General features: G+C 45.1%; 1 protein-coding gene across 7 annotated transcripts in view; it reads left to right on the top strand.

Annotated features, from left to right (window-relative positions):
- Positions 1-15,663, top strand: part of IRAG2 (inositol 1,4,5-triphosphate receptor associated 2) — a 76,508-nt gene that overhangs the window by 22,054 nt on the left and 38,791 nt on the right. For all 7 annotated transcript variants that reach the window (XM_081957778.1, XM_081957776.1, XM_081957777.1 and 4 more), the window contains exons 12-20: positions 1,684-1,740; positions 3,370-3,429; positions 3,741-3,805; positions 3,918-4,020; positions 4,894-5,007; positions 6,229-6,324; positions 8,519-8,682; positions 11,160-11,274; positions 12,957-13,119. In XM_081957778.1, coding sequence (XP_081813904.1) covers positions 1,684-1,740; positions 3,370-3,429; positions 3,741-3,805; positions 3,918-4,020; positions 4,894-5,007; positions 6,229-6,324; positions 8,519-8,682; positions 11,160-11,274; positions 12,957-13,119 — 937 coding nt within the window. The remainder of the gene's footprint in view (positions 1-1,683; positions 1,741-3,369; positions 3,430-3,740; positions 3,806-3,917; positions 4,021-4,893; positions 5,008-6,228; positions 6,325-8,518; positions 8,683-11,159; positions 11,275-12,956; positions 13,120-15,663) is intronic.

The raw sequence follows: 15,663 nt of genomic DNA, 5'->3' as shown, positions 1-15,663 counted from the left end.
CGGAGCGGGCAAAGAGCTGCCCGTCGCCGCTGCCGCCGGAACCGGAACATGTAAGATTTTGTAAAGGATATTGTTGTGAGCTTTAAACTGTTAACATGTGCCTGTCCTTTAAAACACTTCACACTGATGCTTCAAAGGCTTTCTTTTGATTCCTCCAGCCAATTACTCATTTACTCTCGTTTTTCTGGTGCTTCAATGTATTCACACAAACACTTCAGGCAGGAAACAGGATTTATGTGTTCCTTTCTGCAGAAACAGATGCTTACCAAAACAGACAAGATAGTGGTCGGGGTTGTGTGGTCTGTTGATTTTTAATGTGATGCACAGAACCAGGCACGGAAATTCACAGAGTAATTTTGGGCCCAGTCCCCCCCCCCCCTTTCTCAATTCAGAAGCCAAGAGAGGTGCGGTGGCTTAATGATGATTTTGGCTCCAGCAGTTCAAGTCCTGGTGGGGTGAGCTCCCATTCCTTGCCTCAGCTTCTGCCTGCCTAACAGTTCGAAAACATGTTTGATGCGAGTAGATAAATAGGTACACCACTTGGGTGGGGAGACGAGCCGGCACTTTGTGCGAATATTTAGAATCCTTCTGGCGCTGAACCTTCCCAGTTGTGACGCCCCTTTGTGAGGCCGAGGCTTCGGTGGAGGGAGAGGGTTGTGGATGAGATTGCAGGAAACCCATTTGGTGTTTTTTTTTGGGGGGGTGGGGTTGGTGTGCAACTAGCTTTCCCTATTGTGGTGCACCTTGGAAAACACATGAGTGTGAATCGAACGTTGCTAGTAAACAGGCAGCTAAACTGCATTAGCATTGTAGTTTCCTGGCTAGGGTAACATCGCCATATATTAAAAACAATAAATAAAAAACCTAGAAGTCAACAAGGTGTGGTTAGTGAAGGGGCTGGACTACAAATGATACAGGTCCTAGATTTCTCTCACAAAAATGTTCTGGTGACTTTGGTAACCAAACTAGGAAAGGGAAACATTTGTTTCTATCACCCCATTCTGGACTAATATGATAGATTATACAGTATTTCACAACCTGCAGTGATTTGATGCATTGATTAGAATATCTCTGTCTGTCTGTCTGTCTGTCTGTCTGTCTGTCTGTCTGTCTGTCTGTCTGTCTGTCTGTCTGTCTGTCTGTCTGTCTATCTATCTATCTATCTATCTATCTATCATCTATCTATCTAAATGGCTGTGTTGTGTGAATGTTCCCACATAACTCTGGAATGCCTCAAGCACTTTCAACCAAACTTGGTACACAGATGACTTACTCTCTGGAAACAAATACTGTGGGGATAAGACACCCCTAACACCCCTTAGGGTGTGTGTTCTGTTAAGATACAGCCTGTTGTGCCTTAAAATGGCTTCTACTGTACAGTGCAGTGGAGTTGCCATGGTAACAGCTGCACAGTACTCCACTAGGGGGCACCCTCTGGTAAGGAGGAAAATACAACATTAGAAATTACGTTTGGTCAAACATTTCCCCCCTATAAATAAATACCTGGGCGACGCCGGTTATCAGCTATTAATAATAAGAGCCATAACAATTAACAAGGCAATTCTTTTGCTTCATTTTACTATATCCCCAAAGTGAGGGGAAAAAGTAACAAAACGATTTTAGTATCGTTTTTTTCCTGCTAGAATGCAGTTTCATGGTGGGTTTTTGTTCTTCTTTCCCCAGATACATACACATCTTTATGAAAGCACGGTGAAAAATAAAGACACAGCACTCCTTAAGGTTCGTGGGTATTTGATGACATTAAAGAATTTCTAGCCTGGTTTGATTTTCAAAAGATTGGATGTGACTCATCTGTGTCACTTAATGAAGAAGTTTTAGGTCCCAATTGGCCTAATTAAACAAGGACTACCTTATGGGATTAAGATAAAAATATTCTTATGAACATGATTTAGATATTGCTCTATAGCTATGATGGTCAACCTACGGCACATGTGCCATGGGTGGCATGCAGAGGATAACCGGTTCGGGGGCGTGGCAGGCCTGGGTCGCTGCCAGTTCCAGCGACCCAGGCCACCAAAACACTACCAGTTCGGCTGAACCAGTCCGAACCAGTAGGAACCCACCACTGGTGTGGGCTAGGTGGAATTCTATACTCTTTTAGTTATATCTAATTTACAGAACTGCTCATTTCCTATTTCCTCTCCCCCTCCTCCAGTTCGTTAGGCTTGTCTGCTTGGAGACAAATTGAGAATGCATGCATTGAAATGTAATGCAAACCACATGAAGAAATGACCCCAGTTGTTGCAATAGATACCGACAATCTATATTCCGGTTTGGGGTCTGATTGCTGCAAATGCATCGGACAGCTATGCAAACCTGGGCTTAGAACAGCCTGTATTTGTGTACAATTTTCTCCAAAAAGCCTTTGTTGTCAAAGCCTCTGCTTTGCATAGATTTGTCTTCCCCTTCTTCCAAACACCTGCAGCTAATTTGAATGTATGTTTAAAAAAAACCCAAGTAACCAAATATCATTAAGCCCGCTTGGGATAGTATCTATTTTACAAACCTGTTTTGCAATGATGACGCATTTTTGTCTTAGTGTGTACTCACCTGCACTCCAATCACATCACATCTGTTTTCGTCTTTCCTATTCTTATCTCTCTCTATGTAAAAGCGAAATACCACTCACGTATCATCACGAAATCTCCAGAACCGTAAAGCCTATAAACTTGAAATTTGGCACGTATGTTCCTCTTAGCTGCTAGATGCTCGCTAAGAAAGGGTTTTTCTAAATGACCATCAGATCATTAATATTTCTTATATTATTATTAACACGCTCTGATGCTAAGGAGTTAGACGTTCTACTCCCCCTCCCCACCTGAAAAGAATTCTGTTCCAACTGCCACTTGGATGTGGCCAGCACGTGAATCATCCTGCCTGCAGGCTGGGAGTTTTCTTGGAGCCTAGGGAGGCCGAAAATGGCCTCCCTGCCCCGCCCCGGAGGCCCTCCGGAGGCCGGAACATTCCATTTTCCGACTTCCAGTGGGCCCTGTAGGTCCGTTTTTGCCCTCCTCGGGTTCCAGTGGCTTTCTAGGAACCTGGGGAGGGCGAAAAACAGCCCAACACGCAAACCGGAAGTTCAGGAACGGACCTCCAGGTTGCCCGTTGGGCTGTTTTTCTCCCTCTGGAGGGTGAAAAACAGCCGAAAATCAGCTGGCCGGCGCACGCATGCCCGCTGGAGCTGACAGGGCAATGCCTCGCGTGCCCTCAGAAATGGCTCAGCATGCCACCTGTGGCATGCATGCCATAGGTTTGCCATTACGGAATTAGGGGTTTGTATATTAAAGCATGGTTAGTTAAGGCACCACCTGCTGTATCTACTTCACTCTGTCTCTTCAATCATTGCAGAAGGAGCTGGATATACAAGAACTAAACTCTGCCTTGAAGGAATACACGTCAGTGATAGAGGTAATGTTACCAGAGGTGGAATTCACTTACTTTGCCGGTTGGCAAATGTGAGCTTACGTTCCCGGTTCACGCGTAAGCTCGGCCTTCCACACATGCGCTTTGATCGGCGTGCGGCTTGCACACAGGCGCACGGCTTGAAAACATGCCTAAACTAGGGCGGCATAGGGTGAGCCGGTCTGAACCAGCTGAATGTGACGATACCTTTGGGGGGGGGGGGGAAATGAGAAGATGGTCATGGATTGATGGTTTGTTTCTTGCTTCCAGGGCCTGTTCTAAACTTTTTTTTGTCTTTTCTGAAATCTCAACTGTAGACGCTGCGCGTAGAGAAAAATAAATTGCTGAACAACGTTCAACAGATGCAGCAAGAACTGATCTCGTGAGTATTTTGGGAAGCCAAGAAAAAAAAAGATGCAGATTGTAGTGGTATTCCTGAGCTCCAGATGTTTTTTAACTCTTTAAATGTCCATATGCATATGTATTTTTGCTAGGAATGGTATCAACTTCCCCTTAATCTACAAGTTCAACAGCAGCTTCCTGGAAGCTACCAATTCATTGCACTGCGAACTGGAGCTGGCCCAGGAACCATCTGAGGTCAGAAAAATGTCTTTCAAAGGATGAGAAGATTAAATGATTTAAAATTCTTAGGAGCACTTTAACTCCCATTGCTAATCCAGATGTGGGATCCTTAGGGTGAAGGAAAGAATCTGTTGTGGCCCGCAGATGGCAGGAGAGTTGGACAGTGGGGAGGTTGGGGAGGAACATGGGCCAGTCCTGGAGTCTGGGGAAGGCTCTAAGGAGGGCTCTGCGTCAGAGGCAGAGATGGGGCCAGGGAACAAGAGTTGACTTGAGAATAAAGTCACAGGTGGACGGTGAATGGCCCCTCCCAGAGGGAATAAAAAAGGAGCGAAAGGGGAGTGGAGTTTGCAGGAATCCATTAGTTCCATTCCTGCATTCTTCCCAAGTATTGGGGTGTCTGAAAGATATCAGCCTGGCCACTCTCCAAGCCTGATAAAGGTAGTAAAACGGGGCAAAACTTACTTAAGAAATGTCTCGCTTTGCATTTTGATCTCAATGGCAGTCGTAAGTCGAGGAGTATCTGTACTTATCCCTCGGTTAGATCTGTAGAGCTTTCATAACATCTGAGACACGTTAGGAGTACTGCAAGAAAGAAGTTTGAGGAAAGTTTCTTTTGAAGTATTTGGGCAGCTTCTTTTTCTGCTTTTTCAGATGAACTGAAAAGCAAATGTTCGGTGTAGTGTGTAAGCCAGGGGTGTCCAAACTTGGGAACTTTAAGACTTGTGGACTTCAACTCCCAGAATTCCCCAGCCAGCATGGCTGGCTGGGGAATTCTGGGAGTTGAAGTCCACAAGTCTTGAAGTTCCCAAGTTTGGACACCCCTGGTGTAGGCCGCGTTCCAGCTCATGCACATAATGTGACTTTTTCAAATAACTTTTTCTCATTAAGATCCCTGAAATTGAGTGGACTGCGCTTGATGAATCCCTGGACAGAGAAGTCTTATTGCTTCTTGAAGGGCCAGAGCGAGTAGGAGAAAAGTTCAAGGCCACCATTTTAAACCTGGTAAATGGAACACGGTGGGTGGGGATAATGAGAACAACCAGACTTGAAAACACTTGGTTTAAATGTTTGCTAAATCCAACATTTTTTGCTGCCTTTCCTCCCATTCGGGTAACGCAACATTTAGGTTCTTCTCACTTATCAATACTGCTAGTTGTGCCCAGACTATAAAAGAAAATATAGCATACAAATGTTCTGTTCTAAGAGTTCCAGCCATTCCATTAGATCCATTCCATCCGTGCAGTTTCATTCCAATCCAATCCATTCCATTAGATCCATTGCATTTGTGCTGTTCCATTCCTTTCCATTAGATCCATTCCAATCCATTCCATTTCATTAGATCCATTCCAATCCAATCCATTCCATTCCATTTATGCCATTCCATTCCAATCCAGTCCATTCCATTCCATTATATCCACTCCATTCATGCTGTTCCATTCCAATCCAATTCATTCCTTTCCATTAGATCCATTCCATTCCAGCCTTGCCATTCTATCACATCACATCACATTCAATCCTTTCCATTCCATTCGTGCCGTTCTGTTCCATTCCAATCCATTCCAAACCCAAGCAAACCAAACCAAGCCAAACCAAGCCAAACCATTCCATTGAGGTAACACTGGGATGCTAATAACATTATAGAATTCCCCCTCCGGAGAGGCCCGCCGAATACATCCTTATTCTTCCGCTTTAAAATATTAAAGTTCTTTTGTTGTTGTTCTCTCGGATACTTGCATACATTTCTTTAAAAATATTTGGTGTTTTGTTTTGTAAGCTCTCCCGAAGCACAGTAGAAAAACATCTAAGAAAACCCCTAAATCTCACCTATACCTGTTGAATCCTGCCTTCTGTCTTGACAAGCATAGTAAGGACAGGCAGGTAACAGAAAAGAGAACAGTGGTTTCAGATGACTTAAATCCTGCAATTGCTTTACAGTTTCGTATTACTCTGTATCATTTGTTCTTCGGACTGGAGACAGAAAACCAGAACAAGCAAATTAAATTCTTTAAATTGAAGTCTCCATGTTGAGGATGGGGAGTCTGGCATGCTGTGGCATTGTGAAAAGTCAGACACAAGCTGTGCTATTCGCAACTCAAACCAGGGTTGTATAAAGACAACATCTCAACTCCAGGACCCCTTTCAATCCAATGACTCTTTTATGATACCTTCGGATGTTTCCCACGTTCTCAAATATAAACAATAATCTCAACTCTTTCTTTGCAGCGAGAAGAACTTTCTCAAGTTGAAGATTTAGCAGGGCTCCTGAACCCAACAGACTGTGAATTGGATCTGCAAGAAACTTACCAGAAGACCTTGGTGGTAAATAACCCTTGAATGGCAGGCAAGCGTGCTCTTAGGTTAGCTTCCCCGAAGATAAATTCCCTTGTAAGCATTGGCTCACCTTTAATTAATCTGGCACCCTTCGGATGTATTGGAATATGAATTCCCAGCAAACCATGCAGTTGCATATGTCAGAATGTTTTCTATCTGGGATTCTGTGGGTAAATATTTTTGCCTCACAACTTTGGGTCCTCTAAGGGGAATGGTAGCTTGATGGCTTTGCAGCTCCCTTTTTAGCAGATCGGAGAAAATAAGACAAAGGCAGAAGTGAAAGAGGTTTCCTTCAGCTGCCAAAGCTCCAATCTGATTTTAGATTCTTTTCTTTTCTTTTTTATCCCCTTTCTGGGGGTGCTAATGTTGAGGGGCTTTCTGGTAAGAGGAGGGCCTACAGCGGCTTGGCGTCTAGCATGGATTCTTCCTCCTTGTTCTCATAATTTGTGAAGTAGCAGAATCACTTCCATGGTTTGTAGTTATAGTCAGGATTCCACCAAAGTACTTCCTAAGGATCTGATGAGAGAAACCTTTGATGGTCCATAAAATCCCCCTGGGGAAATAGAATGGGATGGTTTCTGGTAGAATCCTGGTCATAATTGCAATCCTAGTAGAACAGTGATGGCTAACCTTTTTGGCACCGAGTCTCAAAACCATGCGCGCGCACATACCCTTAATGCAATGTGCGCCTGCCCCCCTGCATTCCCCACCCCCACGTATGCGAGCGCAATCCCCCACATGTGCCCCTCCCCTCTATGCATGCGGGCATGACTCCGCATGTGCATGCACAACCCTGTGCATGCGCAAACCGACCATGCACCCCCACGCACATACACAGAACCCTGTGCATGCGCCTCACCTCCCCATGTGCATGTGTCTCCTGCATGCGCCCCGCTCCTTGCACATGTGCAGCAGAGCCCTGAAAATCAGCTGGCCGGCGGGAGGCCGCGTGCATAAGGCAGCGGAACTGAGCTGGGGCAACGGCTCACGTGCCCACGGATAAGGCTCTATGTGCCACCTGTGGCACCCAGTTTGGCCATCACAGTAGTAGATCCTTACTAGGATAATGCAAACCCTAACCCTATGATAACTTGTTGTGTGAACCAAGCAATCAGGCTTTATTTGGGGCCCGGGATGTAAACAAAAATATTGATAGTGGGTATGATGGTGGGTTATTTGATAACAAAAAACATTGGTGTTGCCTTAAACGAACAGACAGTAGGAAGGAGCAAATAATATGAGTGTCATTGAATATAATCACTATCCCAACGAAACAAGCAATTTATATACTGCTCCATAGTGCTTTACAACACTATCTGGGTGGTTTACAATCCGAGTCCCCATTTACCAACCTTGGAAGGACAAAAGGTAGAGTCAACCTTGAGCCGGTCAGGATCGAACTCCAAACTGGGGGCAGAGTTAGGCTGCAATACTGCATTCTAGCCACTGCGCCACCAGGGTTCCTTAGCTACTCTTCTGTACTTTTTTTTTGGGGGGGGGGGGGAAGAACTATGATGAGCTGGTGGTGTAACCTCATGAAGTTGGCTCCTGATAAACTACTCCCCCCGCCCCTAAAAAAACAACAACCAAAAATGGCCCAATTTCCAAGCAGCCTGCAATCATGGGATATTGTATATGTGTATGTGATGGGTGTGGAATACAAGATGGAACAGCTGTGAGCTTAATTCAGGGGTCGGCAACCTTAAACATTCAAAGAGTCCTTTGGACCCATTTCCCACAGAAAAGAAAACACTGGGAAACACAGAAAACACAAAAAACCTTCCCGTGCCCGCCTATTTCCTGAGGGGCCACAAAACTAGCATATGTAGTTGAATTAAACATTCTGTTTTCTTCTGAAACTTTTCTTTTCTTGGATTTATCCATGGTTGGTTCCATAAAAAGCTCAATAAATTTCCTACCAGCGGGTGTCACACGTGGGCGGTTGTGACGCATATTTTGAGTGACAGGGAGCCACAGCAGAGGGATGAAAGAGCCACATGTGGCTCCAGAGCCTTGGGTTGCTGACCCCTGGCTGAATTCAACCAATAGATTGCTGTGCTCTGTAGATCGATGGTGTTCGTCCATTGGGTTCGAAAGAGGACCTTGACATCTAACATGTTGTGGGCCGCCCACGATGTGGCCGCAGGTGGCTTTATAGATATTTGTGTTGACCTCCACACAGGACCTCAAGAAAACTCTGGAGAATAAAAGAACCCTATGGCTCCAGAAACTAAATTTTTTGGAAGCTCAGAAGGAATCCCTGGATAAGGAGCTGATTAAAATGGCGGGAAACATGCGGAGGATGAGAACGGAGCAGCTACATTTAAAGAAAATGCTTTTGTCCAGGTTGTTCTTTCTCCTTGTATAGAATGTATGGTTTCTGCATTGAGTAGAGTTGCAAATTCCCTACAATTCGGTAAATTCAATCTCAGTTTGGGTTGCTATGTGGTAACACCTCCATAAGGCTAAACTCAAAAAGGATTGGTAGCCCATCATACCCACATGATGCATTTCTGTAGGAGGTGGTAAGAGGGCATAGGTCAGGGATGTCCAATTGTGGCAAGCTGAAGGCTTGCGGACTTCTACTCCCAGAATTCCCAAGTCGGCATGTTGGCTAGAGAATTCTGGGAGTTGAAGTCCACAGGTGTTACCACTTATGCCAGGGGTGTCCAATCTTGGCAACTTTTAAGAGTTGGGTCTGTCCAGTTGAATGAAGAGAAGGACTAGGGGTGACATGGTAGCTCCCAACATTTGAGGGGCTGCCACGAAGAAGAGGGAATCAAACTATTCTCCAAAGCAGTTGTAGGCAAGAGAAGAAGCAACGAATGGAAACTAATTAAGGAGAAAGCCAACCTAAAAACTAAGTAGACATTTCCTCACACTGAGAACAATTAAGCAGTGGAACGGATTGCCTTCAGAAGTTGTGGATGCTCCGACATTGGAGGTTTTCAACAAGAGACTGGACAATCATTTGTCTGAAATGGTATGGGATCTCCTGCTTGAGCAGGGGGTTGGACTAGAAGACCTCCAAAGTCCCTTCCAACTGTTATTCTGTCTTTTGTGGACTTCAACTCCCAGAATTCCCCAGCTGGGGAAGTCTGGGAGTTGAAGTCCAGAAGTTGCCAAGGTTGGACACCCCTGGTGTAGGTGAAGGACATGACCCCCCCATATTTCTCCCACCAGGGGGAAGGAACTAGCAATGGGTCTCCGAAAATGAGCGAAGAAGGCTCTCCTTTGTGTTGGAAAGGAAATAGATATGTGGGTAAAGTCTGGGAGAAGTCAGAATGTATCAAATTGACAGATTGAGAATGTTTTTTGGAAGGCAGCTTAAAGGCCACCATTCGCTCCATTTTTAAACTGGACTCAAAAAACAGCCTGACCTTTCCCTGTAAGTCCACATTAGTAGATGGGAGGGGTGAGGCTTAAAAGTTGAAAGAAAGAAGATGGATGATAAACTAATAAAAATATGAATGTAATAAAGAAAGAAGGCGCATGTATATCAGAGGTGGTATTTAGCCAGTTCTGACCGGTTCTGGAGAACCGGTAGCAGAAATTTTGAGTAGTTCAGAGAACCGGCAAATACCACCTCTGACTGGCCCCCTCCCCATCCTTTCGCTGCCTCCAGAGTCTCAGCTGATCAGAGTCCCAGCTGATTGGCTGGGGCTCCTTCTGTTGCCCTGCACAGGAGAATGGAGCTGGAAAGAAGGTTAGTGGCCTGGGGAGGGAATCGGGATTTTACAGTATCCATGCCCTGGAGTGAGGAAGGAATGGAGATTTCACAGTATCCTTGCCCTGGAGTGGGATGGAAATGGGGATACCCTTGCCCTGGAGTGAAGAGGGAATGGGGATTTTACAGTATCCTTGCCCTGGAGTGGGATGAAAATTGAGATTTTACAGCGTCCTTGCCCTGGAGTGAGGAAGGATTGGAGATTTTACAGTATCCTTGCCCTGGAGTGGGATGGAAATTGAGATTTTATGGTATCCTTCCCCAGGAGTGGGGAGGGAATGGGGATTTTGCAGTATCCTTTCGCTGCCACACCCACCCAGCCAAGTCCCGCCCACCAAGCCATACCCACAGAACTGATAGTAAAGATGTTGAATCCCACCACTGATATATGCAAGTAAACTAAGGACCATTTGTTAAAGTTACAGTGTAGAGATACAGCAGCCTTGGGAAAAGTGATATGACCTGTACTCGTGCTTATAACCATCCCTGACCCTCGCAGTCACGTGATCACAATTTGGCTGTTTGGCAACTGGCTCATGTTTACTACTAGTTATGATTAGTAGCTTTTTTTGACCAATTTTCTGGAGGGAAAAAAACCCCACCCCTTAGGGAAAAGGGATCACTTATTGACCATGTGATTTCCTTAATGACCGTGTGATTAATAGCCACCATAAAAATTGTAAAATTTGAATGCAACCCAACTTAAACGACTGTGACAACTTATAACAGAAACCCGAGTCCCAATTGTGGTCATAAGTTGAGGACTGCCTGTAGGTGAATATCCTCAAGCATTCCCCCGTATAATGCTCCTAAGCCTGTAAATGCATATAATTAAGCATATGTACAGTACAGGGAGTCCTGAGCCCTGTTGTGTTGCTAAGTCAGAAGTTTGCTAAGTGAATTTTGGCACATTTTATGACTTTCCTTGCCACATTTGTTCAAATGAATCACTGCAGTTGTTAAATTAGTAACACAGTTGTTAAGTGAATCTGGCTTCCCCAGTGACTTTGCTGGTCAGAAGGTCACAAAAGGGGATGAAATGACCCCAGGACACTGCAACCATCATAAATACAAGAGTGCCTTAATATCTTCATAGACAACACGAGATCCAGTCCACCAAACAGCTGAAAGAAGAAGCTTTGGCAGAAGCAGACGTCTTAAGATGGAAATTGCAAGAGCTAAGCGAACAATTAGAGGAAGCTGGGAAGAGGGTAGGTGTCCTACATTGTACTTTTATATCTTTAATTGTTTTTAAAAGATGGAACAATCTTTTATGTCTAGATAGATAGAGATATAAATGGCTGTGTGGTGTGTGTGTGTGTGTGTGTGTGTGTGTGTATGTTCCAGCATAACTCTGGAACAACCTCAAGCAATTTCAACCAGACTTGGTACACAGATGACTTACTCTCTGAAAAAAAAACTACTGTATGGGTAAGACATCCCTAATACCACTTGGGGTTTGTGTTCTGTTAAGATACAGCCTGTTGTGCCTTTAAATGGCTTCTACTGTACTGCCGTAAAATGGATTCTATTGTACAGCGCAGTGGAGTTGCCATGGTAACAGCTTCACAGTACTCCACAAGGGGGCTCCCTCTGGTAAGGGGGGAAATCCAACATTAGAAATTATGTTTGGTCTGGATATTTTCCCCATATAAATAATTACCTGGGCAATGCCAGATTATGAGCGAGGTTTTTTTTTAAATTAAAAAAGGGTGGAACAATCTCTAGAGATGCCAAAATATGAAATAGTGTGAATTATCCGACCCAGACATTTGGTGCATCTATGAATCCTGTGTGCCCTATTGATTTAGGATTGTTTTTCTCACTTACAACCCTGCAGCATCCCCACAGTCACGGGATCAAAATTTGGGTGCCTGGCCACTGGCTCACATTTAATGACGGTCGCAGTGTCCTGGAGTCACGTGTTCCCCTTTGGTAACTTTCTTGATAAAGCCAAGTCAATGGGGAAGCCAGATTTGCTCAACGGCCATGTTACTAACGTAACCAATGGAGTGATTCACTTACCGGTGGCGAGAAAGGCTGTAAAATGAGGCAAAATTCACTTAACAACTGTCTTGCTTAGCAACAGAAATGTTGGGCTTAATTCTGGTCACAAGTCAAGAACTGCCTGTAAGCTACAGAGGTTTTTCGTTGTTTTGTTTGCTTTTGTTTTCTTCGGTTCGGTTCGGTTTGATTCTGCTCTCACCTCTCCCACTCCACTTCTTCTCTTCTCTTCTCTCCTCCCCTATCCTATGCTATATTATTATTCTATTCTATAATCCTATCCTATCTTTCTATCCTACCCTGAATTCTATTCTGTTATCCTATCCTATGCTATGTTATGCTATACTTCCCTTCCCTTCTCTTCTTTTCTCTTCTTTCTCTCAGTCCAGCTGCTGAGCTGCTTTGCAATGTCTATTATTATGAAGTCTTAATGTGCAATCCTGGTGAAGTGACTGCTTGCATTATTCCTTTTAGTACGTTGAGGCTGTCTTCCCCACCGGGGGTGGGGGGGCTCAGTTTCCTTCTGTAAAATCCTGGGGAGAAAGAGCTTTACAGTGGCCAGCTGTAAGCCACTTGGTTTAACGAAAGCAGAACTGGTGTGCTCATCTAAAACTTGCAGAAATGCGATTGCGGAAGAAGTCAAAGCTAAGCTGGAGGAGGGGGGAGGCGGGGGACAACTTCTTGTGCTCTGCACAGGAAAACAACGACTGGTGCACACCAACAAACAGAACCTGTCCCACAAAAAATGCAGAAGCACAAAGAGTTCATGGCTTCCGGAAAGAGAAGAAATGAGTTTTTGGTCTCTTTTTGGAAGCTGCCCATAGGAGCGCATCTTGCAGCATTTGATGCCGGAAACTTGTGTTGACCTGCTGTTGCTGCTTTCTTTAAGGTTAAGGATCGCGAGAGTGACTTTCACGCGGCCCACGAGGAAGTAGGGTCTTTACAGCAGAAGCTAGAAGAAAGTGCTGCCGAGCAAGGAAGACTCCGGGGTAGAAATACAGATTTAACGGAAACTTGCCAACAGCTGGAACGGCAACTTGAGGAACAAAGTAGTAAGTATCTCTCAACTCTTTGGTCCTTCCGTCCTTTTAGGTTATAACCTGCATTCGTCTTGAGGGGTTATGAAGCCTTAGTAAGACCATACGTAGAATACTGCATCCAGTTTTGGTCACCACACTATAAAAAAGATATTGAAATTCTAGAAAGAGTGCCGAGAAGAGCAACCAAAATGATGAGGGGACTGGAGGCTAAAACATACGATGAACGGTTGCAGGAACTGGGCATGGCTAGTCTAGTGAAGAGAAGGACCCGGGGAGACATGAGAGCAGTCTTCCAATATTTGAGGGGCTGCCACAGAGAGGAGGGGGCGGGTGTCAAGTTATTTTCCAAAGCACCTGAAAGCCAGACAAGGAATAATGGATGGAAGCTGAACAAGGTTGTAACTTCAAATGGTCACTAAGTGAATTGTGGTAAGTCAACTACCTGTACTATGATTCTTAATAGATAAAAGAATTATCTTCCCTATGCTGGGCTGACAAAACAATGGATTATTGTCTTGTCGTGGCGAAGGGGCTTGCATAGCTGTTGTGGCCCAGCAGCGGCCGTCTGAGCTGTTGGTGGACTCTGACAGCTCAGACCATTATGGGTCTGTTCTGGAGGATGAGGGTGTTTGGAGTCAGAGCAGGAACTAGAGAGGCCTGTTGGCCGCCAGTGGCATCTGAGTCAAGCAGTGAGGAGGAACAGAGGGAGGTGGTCCCTGATGTGCGTAGGCGTTGAATTGATAGGAGAAAGGAACAGCTGTGGAGAAGACGTCATAGAAGGAAATAGGGACAGCTGACTACGGTTGTGGCCCCTCCCAAAGAGTTTATAGGTGGAGTGATGGGAGGGGAATCTTTGCAGGAAACAACAGTCCATTTTACTAGCCGTTGAGAAAGCATTCCGTAAGTTTAATCTTGGTTTCTTGAAGATAGCGTTCTGGGCTCCTAGCCAAGCGGTGACTTTATCTCTGTAATTAGTTGTGGCAGACAGCCAAGCCGGTGTCTTCATATTCATTAGAATCACGGGAGAGAACAGTAGCTCAATGAAGCTATCAGTTCTGCCATGCAGGGCCACCCAAATCGGACAGGTCATAGCAGAGGGCTCTGGCAAAACGTGATCCACAGGAGAAGGAAATGGCAACCCACTCAGAGGTGGGTTCCTACCAGTTCGGACCGGTTCAGCCGAGTAGGTAATAACTCGGCCGGACACATGCCCGAACCAGTTCTATCGGTGACACTATAGGTGCTGCCATCTTGTTTTTTGCTTCTGCACATGCGCAGAAGCCATTTTTTTACTTCTGCGCATGCGAGTGTAGCACGCATCAAGTATGCACGGGCGCGTAGCACGCCCCCCCAAAGCACATCCCTGAGCGAACCGGCAGTAGAAGAAGCCCTGAACCCACCCCTGAAGCCACTCCTGTATCTTTGCCATGACAACCCCATGGGCGGTACGTTGTCCATGGGATTGCAATGGGTCGGATACAACTTCACAACTAACAACAACATCCTGAGCTGGGGTGAGTCATGATGGCTTATACGTATATAGTCCAATATAGTTCTGTGATTTCTAGAGATGACTCACTTGTGTAAGAGCAGAGGTTGCCACATTGTTTCAAGTTCCTGGTGTGGTCCAGAACTTGGCTCCAAAACAAGAAAGGTGTGAAGGCAACTTCTCTTTCTTATTGTTCCTCAAAAACTATCATTGGAAAAACTTTGCCTGTGGAAACTGGGGCCTTGCAATAGGTCTATCATTGGCTATTGATTGACAGGGTTTAGAGCAGGTGTGGTGGTATATAATACAATGCAATGCAATAGCAGAGTTGGAAGGGACCTTGGAGGTATTCTAGTCCAACCCCCTGCCGAGGCAGGAAACCGTTTCAGACAAATGGCTATCCAACATCTTCTTAAAGACTTCCAGTGTTGGGGCATTCACAACTTCTGGAGTCAAGCTGTTCCACTGATTAATTGTTCTAACTGTCAGGAAGTTTCTCCTCAATTCTAAGTTGCTTCTCTCCTTGATTAGTTTCCACCCATTGCTTCTCGTTCTACACTAAGGTGCCTTGGAGAATAGTTTGACTCCCTCTTTTTTGTGGCAACCCCTGAGATATTGGAACACTGCTATCATGTCTCCCCTAGTCCTTCTTTTCATTAGACTAGACATTCCCTGTTCCTGCAACCGTTCTTCATATGTTTTAGCCTCCAGTCCCCTAATCATCTTTGTTGCTCTTCTCTGCACTCTTTCTAGAGTCTCCACATCTTTTCTACATCGTGGTGACCAAAACTGGATGCCGTATTCCAAGTGTGGCCTTACCAAGGCATTATAAAGTGGCATTAACACTTCACGTGATCTTGATTCTATCCCTCTGTTGATGCAGCCTAGAACTGTGTTGGCTTTTTTGGCAGCTGCTGCACACGGCTGGCTCCTATTTAAATGCTTGTCCACTAGGACTCCAAGATCCCTCTCACAGTTACTACTATTAAGCAAGGTCCCTTCGGGGAGAGGGGGCGGTCTATAAATACAATAAAATAAATAAATAAATAAGTACCACCTATACTGTA

This window comes from Natrix helvetica (assembly GCF_964273705.1).
Source record: "Natrix helvetica genome assembly, chromosome: 6".
NCBI classification, from domain to species: Eukaryota; Metazoa; Chordata; class Lepidosauria; order Squamata; family Natricidae; genus Natrix; species Natrix helvetica.
The sequence above is the reverse complement of the archived record's forward strand: the minus strand, read 5'-3'. Positions and strand labels throughout refer to the sequence as shown.